The sequence below is a fragment of the Galeopterus variegatus genome, unplaced genomic scaffold (genome assembly GCF_000696425.1).
Source record: "Galeopterus variegatus unplaced genomic scaffold, G_variegatus-3.0.2 Scaffold4825, whole genome shotgun sequence".
Classification (NCBI taxonomy): Eukaryota; Metazoa; Chordata; class Mammalia; order Dermoptera; family Cynocephalidae; genus Galeopterus; species Galeopterus variegatus.
Window position 1 is genome coordinate 75,517 of NW_007730936.1, and position 10,877 is coordinate 86,393.

Sequence of the window (10,877 nt, forward strand, 5' to 3'; positions counted from 1 at the left end):
AAAAAAAAAAAAAAAAAAAAAAAAAAAATTTTTTTTTTTTTTTTTTTTTTTTTTTTGTCTTTTTTCCATGTCCGGCAACGGATCGCAACCCTCAGTGTTGCCCCCGTACCGGACCGGGGACCGGCAACGGGATCGCAAGCCTCGGTGTTGCTCCCGTGCCTCGCTCAGCCAGTGAGCGGGAACCGGTCTGTATGTGGGATCCAAACCCTCGGCGGGAGCGCCGCCGCACTTCCCAAGTGGCGCACTATATCAGTGCGCCACCGGGCCCGGCCCTAAAAATGATTTCTTAAATTATTTAATTTTCTTGAGGATTGCTACATCAGGCCAAGATGAATTACAGGGACTGACTTACCCTACCACCTGAAACAGCCAAAAAAACCCAGACAAAATATATAAAACAACAGTGTTTAAGACACTGGACATGAGGCAATGAAGGACAGTGAGTCTGAGAGATGGGAAACAAATAAGATGAGCCCTGTAATTCCTACAGCTTACTTCTGAAGGGAGTTTCCAGGTTGTAGTGTAGGGAGAAGGAATGTACACAGAAGCTGGCAGTCTCACTGAGTTGAAGAGATAGAGCTGAGAGTCCAGGGGGACCAAGGAACCTAGAATCTGTAGGACAGAATATCTGAAAGGAGAGAATTGCACAGAAAGAACTCCAGAGATCTGCACAAGGTCCCCTTCAAGTATTTTAGCAGAGCACATGATCAGTGCATATGTGTGAGGAAGCCATCCAAGTCAGAGGAAAACCATCTAAAGTGATGAGGGAACAGTACCTACCACTCACAGAGAGCTGGGAATAGTGCCTGTTTGTACCAGCCAGACTGGAAAGCCTCCTAATTCATGGGGCTTGGACAGAATATGCAGAAGGGTGTTGCCTTAGCAGTGGGAAATAATTAGCCCTAGACTAAGCAGTAGTAGTCCTACCTAACAAATTGTAAAAGCAAAACTTGAAAGGATGAAACTATTTCCAAGTAACACAATTGCATCCCAGAAAAAATCTCTAGAAGATGAAAAAGCATCAAGAAATGAAGATGAAAAATATACTGTATGGGATTAATGACAAACTGGACATTGCAGAACTTAAAGACATAGCAATAGAAACTATACAAAATGAAACAGAAAGAAAAAGAGAATTTAAAAAATGAATAGTATCAATAAGCCATAATTTCAAGCTTAATATATGAGTAATTAGAATCTGTGAAAGGCAGCTGGAGTAGAACAGAAAAAATATTTGAAGAAATAATGACCAAAATTTTCTAAATATGATAAAAAGTATAAGCCCAAGGATCCAAGAAGATCCACAAATCCCAAGTACAAGAAACATGAAAAAAACTACACTAAGGCACAGAATAATCAAACTACTCAAAGCAACTAAAGAGAAAGCTTAAAAGCAGTGTGGAGAAACAAAGATGATGGTAGAGTTATTGTTGGAACCAATGCAAGTGAGAAGATAAAGTAGCAGCATCTTTGAAGTACTAAAAACAAACAAATCCATCAAATTATCATTCTATAACCAGCAAAAATGTCTTTTAAAAATGAAGGCAGAATGAAGACTTTTTCAGACATTCCAAAGCTGGATGAATTCATTACCAGTATTCTCACACTAAAAGAAATGTTAGTAGGAAATCCTTCAAGCAGAAGGCAAATGGTACTAGATGGAAATATGGATCTACAGAAAGGAATGAAGAGTACCAGAAATGGTAACTATGTGGGTAAATATACAAAATTTTTTTCTTATCATTTAAAACTCTATAAATTACTTAATTTTCTTTCCCCTAAAGTTTCAAGTTAAATTGAGCTTCAGGAGTTATATATACAATGTTCACTGTTACACATGACTTCGAGGTCATCATAATCCATTCTGAAAGGCAGGGGACCTACACATAAGGCTGGCTCTGGATTATATAATAATCACTTACCTTTCAAAATATAGGGAGACTGAGCCACATGTTCATCACCATAAAGGATGTCTATCTTCAGCCCTTCACTGACAGTTTCATACATCCTATATCTCACCAAAAAAGTTCCATCATTCCTGTCCAAAGGTTCAGGAACATGAATCCGGACTAACTCTTTAGGTGAAAGAGATTTGACTGCTACTTTAAATAGTGTTTGACCTGAAAGAAAAAGAAATATAAACAACTCTATCACTTTATGATTATTATGCCTTAACAATTATTGGATAGGTATATCCATATATAAGTTACTTATTACTGTAGCATCAATAGTAAACAAAATCATTTCAGCTTGGATGATCTTTGAGGCCGGGAACTATGTCTGGTTTATGTGCTGAAACTAAGGATCAGACTCAAACTCAACATTTAATTCGTTTATTTGTTTTGTTTTTTTTTTTTTTGGTGGTTAGCCAGTACATTCGATAAAGATGTACTGAGTGAACAAAATCAATTCATTTTTAAAAATCAAAGAAGAAATTAACTTTTTGCCATGTGATCTTTTTTCCTTTGTGTAGGATTGAAGCCCAGGTAGTTAAAAATCCATGAACTCTAAGAAGGACAGACCTCTACAGTAATCCAACTTTCTTCTTGAAAAATACTCACAAACTTTCTTTGTATACCATTTCAATATCTAACAACCCTTATTTCTGAAAAATTTCCCCTTTTTTTAAACCCAAATTTCAAGCAATACTTCTAAGCACATTTTCTTAGGTAGAGAGCAATAATAGCTAATTACCAGTTTGCACAAATACACACACACGAACACACACATGCATCTTTATAAATACTAGAGTTTACTTCTCTATATCCACAGTTTGAAATGAAATATTTATACTATGATGATCCCTTCCAACTCCAAAATTATATGGGTTTTCTGTTCTACGGTAAATAATACCTACTTAACAAACTTGCCTTTTTCTATCAGCTGACTTATTTAGGCTTTGAAACAATACTGTTGTGATTAATGTTACTGTGGCCCAGGAATAAATTTTGGAACCTCTTTTTTTCAGAGAGTACAGTGGATATATCATTCAGATCACCATATCAGAGGGAGATGTTTAAAAAGTGGTGAATCCTCTAAAATCCACAACCCTAGTAAACAGTAAGTTGTGACCAAAGTTATCTTTCATCTCACATCTATCATATTAGGAAATAAAGCTCATTTAGGGGCTGGCCTGTGGCTCACTCGGGAGAGCGCGGTGCTGATAACACCAAGGCCACGGGTTCGGATCCCATGTAGGGATGGCCGGTTTGCTTACTGGGTGAGCATGGTGCTGAGAACACCAAGTCAAGGGTTAAGATCCCCTTACCGGTCATCTTTTAAAAAAAGAAAAAAAGAAATAAAGCTTAGTTAATATATGTTTTTTGAAGTTACTGAAAAAATTTGTTTCTCCTATTATTAGTTTCTATATCTAGTGACTGTGAGATTCTACTTTCTTTTGATCTTCAAGGGTTTTATTTTTTCTGCTGTGTCAGGAGAAATGTTTCTCAGTCTCTTCTATTTAGTAACTGTAATATGATATCTGACACATTGCTATTAAATAAGTAGCAAACACATTTTAGGATCCTTGAAATAAGTGTAATAAAATTATGAAAGAAATCTGCTAAAATAAATGAACTATAATAAACGGAGTGGATGTTATTTAAAAAGGTAACAATTTAACATGAAATTATTAAAAATGTTGGCCAATTACCTGAGATGCATAAATGAAACACATAAATCTCTGCCTTATTTTCTACTTGGTTTCAGAAAGGCCATGTGGCACAGCAAATTGAAAATCAGGAGAGAAAGTCTGGGAATTAGAAAGCACTTTCCATAGGGCCGGCCCGGTGGCGCACTGCTACAGTGCGCCGCTCGGGAGTGCGGTGGCGCTCCCGCCGAGGGTTTGGATCCCACATACAGACCGGTTCCCACTCACTGGCTGAGCGAGGTGTGGGCACAACACCGAGGGTTGCGATCCCGTTGCCGGTCCCGGTCCGGTACGGGCGCGACACTGAGGGTTGCAATCCGTTGCCGGACACGAAAAAAGACAAAAAGGAAAAAAAATAATAATAAAAAAGAAAGCACTTTCCATAGCTCTCTTCCCAAATTGGAAATGTACAAAAAGGTTTTCTTGTCTGCTGATCAAACACTCCTGTTCTCCATACGTTTATTTTAAACAAACAAAACAGCCATAATGCAACCATATTATTGACGATGTGATTTTTTGGAAAGAGCTGGACTTACAGAAGAAAACTAGCTCCAAAATGCTTCATTATTTGTAAACTGCAAATATTGGACTAGATCACTATGGTCTCTTCCAATTATAACATTTTTGTCTCTGAAACAGCATTTAAAAGTTATGTTTCAAAATGTATCAAACTATAATATAGAAATTGGAAATACATATTTTAAATGTTCCGTTATTTTTATAGTAATCTTTCATGCCTGTGTCATTGTTGGCATGAAATTAATATTAGCATCAATGCAAAATAATATTGATCAGAGTTGAAACAGAAATAAGCAATTCTAATCTCATAAAAGAGAAAATGAGAAAAGTGAAATTTCAAATTGCTTCAAATGGGAGGAATGTGAGTTCTCATTTACCCTGGGTCTAATATAATAGAACAGAATTGAAGCTTGGCTTGAGCTTTCTACTGTACAAATTCAAACTTCTTTAAGAGAAATAGCTAACTGAATGAGAATGCAGTGACTGTGTGGACAAAAGGAGGTTGTCCATATCAGTCTCAACATCATTAGAGTTAGAGATCTTGATCACTTTTGATATGGAAAGAAATCAAAAGCATTTTTAGACATTCATGTACTTAGCACTTATTATGTGCCAGCTCCTGAGCTTCAGATTTTGTATGTATTTTCTCATTTATTTCCTACAAGAACTTTGAGGTAGGTATTTGTCACCCTCATTTTACAGATCAAGAAACCAAAGCTCCAAGAAGTTAAGTGACTTGCCCAAGGTCACATACAAAACCAGTAGCAGAGCCAATATTTGAACACAGCTTCACAGAATTCAAAATTGGAGAAATATTGCTGGCACTTGTGGTACAATGGTGTCATCTCCTGTTGTTTAGGAAGTTTATTAAGTCTTTCTGCAGCTACAATAAATTGTTGACCCCACGTGGCCAAACAGAGTCCTGGGAGGCGAAGGTGTTATGTGCCCTGAGGATAAAGGCAAATCCTCCAAAAATGTCTGGCTGCCAGCTGGCCATGCACACTCTCCAGGATCTTATGGAAAACTGATATTAGGGTGATTTGATAAAAGGGAAAGAGTATCAAAGTAGGAATTCAAATGGTTGTTCTGGTCTTGGCTCTGACACTTAGTTGTAGGGCCCATGGGCAAGACCTTTTAGCTTCATTGAGGCCAGTTTCCTATGTGTAAAGTGAAAAAAAAATCTATCCTCTTTACCTCACCAGACTATTTTTCAGGACAAATTAAATAGGGCATAGTTTAAAACACTAAAGTACTACACAACTAGGAGGTAAGATTATTTTATGAAGATACCATTGCTGATGAATGTTGAGGACTGAGTAGAATATAATTACATCCTTCCACCTTGGCATATTTCAGCCATCCCTACACCTCAACCCCTTCTTTCTATTCATCTACAATATTTAGTTGGAATCACTGCCAGGCATTGTGCTAGATGCTTGGAATATAACAGTATCAACAGGTTCTGCCTACATTCATAATGGAAAGAAATGCTTAATTTAGGTCAGAGGTTAGTGAAAATAAAGATACAGGATTTTTTTCCCCATCCAAGCTCACAGACCCCCTAATTTCTGTCTGTGGACTCCAGTTTGAGATTGCCTGCTTTAGATACTGAAGTTCACAATATGTTTTCTAGATATTTGGATATATGCAGCATAATAATAGTATTCAGATAAATGTTACACTGTTAAATAGGAGTGATAATAAGGAAATCTTCATAAGTGTGTACAGTAGACTACAGCTTGGAAAAATTTTTCCTCTTTTTCAATTAGTTCTGGGAGAAGGAAAGATTTCAGGATTTGCAAGTGTATGACAGTAGCAGAAAATGTAAAAAACTGATTAGGTGAGCTTTTCAGAACTATAAGACAGCTTTTTAATTGGAAGCTAGAAATCAAGTGGCCTGAAAGAAACAAAGAGAATCCAAAGGAATGACAGTAAGATTGTCTTAAGTTTTTGGTGACGTGGTGAAAGACTTTTTTCCTGATTATAAAAATATTATGATCATTTTAGGGGAAATTTTTTTTAAGAAAAATAGTATGAAAAAGAAAAAAACCCTTACTCTCTTGCTGTAACCACTGATAAGCATAGGTACAGGTTCATTTATTTTTTTCAAAATTGGAATGAAACTATGTAATTTCTGTTCTGTTCTGCCCTTAACCTTGTATAAGCATTATTAAATAATCTTTACTCATATTAAATAATCTTTAAAAAATTTTAAGACATTTTAAATTGTGATTTAAAAAACACATAAAATTCACCATCTTAACCATTTTTAAGTGTACAGTTCAGTAGAGTCAAGTATTTTCAAGTAACATTTTAGATTCAAGTAACGTTTTCACATTGTTGTGCAATAAATCACCAGACCTTTTTCATCTTACTAAGCTGAAATTCTACGTCCATTTGAGACAGGACAGGGCTAGGCCTGTGAACCAAACTGACTCCATTTTCCCTGCAGAGGACATTTTGTTACTTTTCCACTCCTCTATCATGACACCCCAGTGGACACGATTACCCCATGGCCCTGATCAAAGTAATTGAAAGAGACCTGTTGGGCATGACTGGTTGGGTGTAACTACCCTGATAAAATAAACTGAGATAAGAGAACAGATATTCAATTCACTGAGTTCCAAAACCACTCCCCAAGGCTTGTTTCCTGTAACTGTAAAAATTAAATTACAGATTAACCTTACGACCCCTTTAGGAGTTCCCGCATGTGCACAAAGCTTCAGGGTGACCGCTACAATGACCCTCCTGGGATGACGATATTGAACACCACCACCATCTTGGACCTACTGAGCAGCACAAGGACCAAAGCTCTAACTGAGCGTGCACCCACGATGCAATCAGGAAGAACAGAATGGACCACCTCCAGAAGTGCAGAATGATGACACTGGCCTGCTCCTTGACCCCATTTCCTATAAAGAACCCTAAACAGCTCCTCTAAGGGGAGCTTTCCTGTAGCTACCCCCCTTAAGCACTGCTTGCTCTACTGCTGGGTGCTTTGTTAATTTCTATGACTTTGGGACCCAAGAGCCTAATTTGGTAACATATTTAACATCTTCCTATTTACCCTTTCCCCTGCCTACCATCATTCTACTTTGTTTCTATAAATTTGACTACTTTAGATACCTTATATACGTGGAATCTAAAATGTTACTTTTAATGGCTATCAAATAGTCTATCATACTGAATGTATCATACTTTATTTATCAATTACATAATAGTTGGCTATGTGGACTTGCTGTGACAAGTAATTATAATACTGCAAGAATATCCTTGCATATAAATCTCTGACCACACAGATTATTTTCTCAGGACAGATACCTAGAACTCAGATAAAAGGGCATGATTTTTTTTCGTACATAATATCTTCTTAAAAATTAAAATGTTGAAACTCTTTATATATATATACACACACAAACATATATGTGTATAAGTTTTGTAAAGTTCAAGACTCTTGATAGTTTGGAAAATTACTTTCCAGAAACAATTTACCAATTTGTGCTCCCATCAGTAGGGAAGGAAAGTGACTATCAGAGTGTCCCATTGCTCCCTTAACAGCTTAGAATATTTCCACTAAAAAAAAAAAATCTCTGGGCCGGCCCTGTGGCTCACTCGGGAGAGTGCGGTGCTGATAACACCAAGGCCAAGGGTTCGGATCCCACATAGGGATGGCCGGTTGGCTCACTGGGTGAGCGTAGTGCTGACAACACCAAGTCAAGGGTTAAGATCCCCTTCCGGTCATCTTTATATAAAAAAAAAAAAAACTCTGCCAATATCTTTATATAAAAAATTGAATTTTATTTGGGCTTGTGTTATTTTTGTTAATAGTTAAATTAACATTATTTCATTTCAAATCATGTAATTTTCTTTTTTCACGTATAACTTTTTCTTAGTTTTCCATCTTCTTTTCTTATTAAAGTCCCTCTTTATTTTAACATTACAAAATTAATTTTAAAAAATAAAGCAGAAAATACACGCCTCACGAATCTTCAATTTAGATTTAAGAATCTTTTCTTCTGAACCTTAGGACAATGGAAAGTCTCTGTAAGACCAAAAAAAAAAAAGTCGTTTGCAAGGGTAAGCCATGTAGAAACATAGATGCAATCCCTTTTCTGTTAAGATATTTAATAGACACTGAGTGTAAACTGTTTCTGGTTGATGTGTGTGTATACATAACTTTAAGTCATGTATCACTTGGATTTTGACGAGGGTCTTTAATATGTATATCGGGGTTGGCAAACTATGGCTAATCCAGCTCATTGCTTATTTTTGTAAGGCCTGTGAGCTAAAGAATGTTTTTTTACATTTTAAAATGGTTGGAAAAAAAAACAAAAGAAGAATATTTTGTGACATGAAAAATTATATGAAATTCAAATTTCAGCGGCCAGAGTTTCACTAGAGCCCAGACAGCCCATTTGTTTACACACTGTCTAAGACTGTAGGCAGAAGTGAGTAAATCTGACAGACTGTATGACATGCAAAGCCTAAATTATTTGCTATCTGGCCCTTTAAAGAAAAAGTATGCCAAACCCTGATATAGACTCATGAGTCCCTGCTGTAATTATTCTACCCTAGTGCATAAAAAGCATACGAAACCAGTTTTTTGAGGATTTAGGGTCTAATTAGGCCTAATTTGATCTAATGCTATCAAAGTGATATTCAAGGACAACTTTAGGAGTGGTGTTCTGAAGCAAATGTAGAGCACAAGCACCATGTCACTCTCAGCTCTAAATTCTCCAATGGCTCTCCTTTACCTAGTTCTAAAAAGACTTTGCTTGGCATTCAAGGCCCTTGAAGATTTGGGGCTGTGATCTGACTAGCCTTTCCTGCTCAGCATCATTGAAGTACTTATTGTCCTGAACACCACGCTCTCTATGCCTCTGTGCTTTTGCACATGCGGGTGCATCCACCTGCGTGTCCGCCCCCTCCCCCTGGCCCCCCCCACCCATCCTTCAACTGTGTGCTCCTGAAATGTTCCCAGACTTTTTCAGGCCAACTTGGTAGTTCTTCAATGTTTCCGTTGCACTCTGCACATACCTTCATTGTAACAATTATCTTGCACAGTTATCTGTTATCTGCATGCTTGTTTTCCCAATAGACTGTAAATTCCTTGATGGCCAGTCATTGTCTTTTCATCCTTATTTACCCAGCAGCATTACCAAACACATAGTAAGTAGACAGCAAATGATTATTGCTTGAATAAATAAAAATTTTAAAAATCTTTAAAAGTGAATTATGTTTGGCTCCTAAATTTTCTGCTTTGCCTAATTTGTCCCTAACTCCCCATCCACAAGCTGGGGCTCACTTCTGGCAGCTAAGTGAAGTTCCCAGCTGGACTGGCAGAGGAAGAGACACTGGTTTTGATTGCCTCTTTGTTAATAGGGTGCCAGTTGGCCAATCCTGACTGGCAACACTTGAAACCAGCAGGACAAGTTGTAAGAAGCTGCAAAGTTAAGATGTGAAGTAGATCGTGGGAGGGGGACCAGGCAGAAAGGGATTCAGGACAAGATCCACCCTCAGTGGAGGGAAAACCGAATGATTTCTATTGTTTCACTAATTCCTGTAATCTGCTTTCAAGAACTCAAAACTAAGAAGAAAACAAAACCAAGGGTGCAAAACTGCCTCCTTTCTGTCTACTGCTCTGACATTTCCTCTGTGTAGGAGTTCGTTGTTTCAAAGCCATCAGGCCTAAAGCATGTAATCTGAGGTGGGCTTGATGACTCATCACGTGCAGGCACTCCCTGCATGTTGTAACAGTTCAGACAACTAAGAGGCGGAGGGACCATCCTCCAACTCTGTGACTCACACCACATTCATTATAATATTGTGGGGCGAAGGCACAGAGGAATCCAAGACCGACGTTAGTGTTGTAGTTTTATAGCTCTTTATTTTAGTGTTGCAGCTCTTTGTTCAGCGTTATAGAGCCTCTTTTTGCTTGCAAGCAAGGGGAGCACTGAAGAGCAGAAACTCCTAACCCAGTGTCTCCCAGAACAAAAGAAAAGACCCCCTTATATAACCTAAATTCTTGCCCGTTTCCCTCCCAGGTTCCCATTCAGGTCCTCTTATGTAAATGAGGGATGCTGTCCTGCTAATTTAGATTGGCTGGTTATGGGACACAGTCTGTTGGTCACTTTAGGAGCCTAATTTGCCTCTGGCCCCTGGGGGAGGGTGTGAGACTGCTGTTATCTCATAGAGGGTGGGTCCAAGAAGCAAGCCGGGTAAATGGCAGGGGCCTGAGTTTGCAGTGGAGCATAGTTTATAAAACAGTTTCTCAAAAGGGAAAAGCTCAACAATTAAAAATGCTTAGGGTTCCCTGCAACAATAACGCCCTGGGCGCCATCCACTCGGAACAGCAGTCCCTGCACAGTAAATGTGCAAGAACCCTCGGAGTTCGTTCATCCATTCAACCAGCTTTTGGGGAGACTCCTTCCCGCTTTGTATCTGGCGAGGACAAAGGAAGAGGAGCTGACCTCACCGGAGAAAGGGCGACTTACGCCGGGGGAAAGGACGCCCCGCAGGCCCCGGGCAGACTCCGGGGCGGGGCTGTCGCGGCGTGGACGCGCGGCGGCGACGGACGGGGAGCGCGCAGCGAGGCAAGGGAGGCCCGCGGCGGGACGGTACCTGGGGGCGAGCGAGTCAGGTTCTGGCCCTCCGAGTCGACCGCCTGCACGTAGAAATAGCGGACGGGCAGGACGACGGCCGCCTGCAG

General features: G+C 38.9%; 1 protein-coding gene across 1 annotated transcript in view; it reads right to left on the reverse strand.

Moving 5' to 3' along the window:
• KDELC2 (KDEL (Lys-Asp-Glu-Leu) containing 2) overlaps positions 1–10,871 on the reverse strand; it is a 20,447-nt gene extending 9,576 nt beyond the window's left edge. Inside the window, exons 1-2 of the mRNA XM_008588437.1 lie at positions 10,790–10,871; positions 1,923–2,120 (exon numbers count right to left, since the gene is read on the reverse strand). Of these exons, the coding sequence (XP_008586659.1) occupies positions 1,923–2,007 (85 nt within the window). The 5' untranslated portion in view covers positions 2,008–2,120; positions 10,790–10,871. The remainder of the gene's footprint in view (positions 1–1,922; positions 2,121–10,789) is intronic.
• Positions 10,872–10,877: the final 6 nt, after the last annotated feature.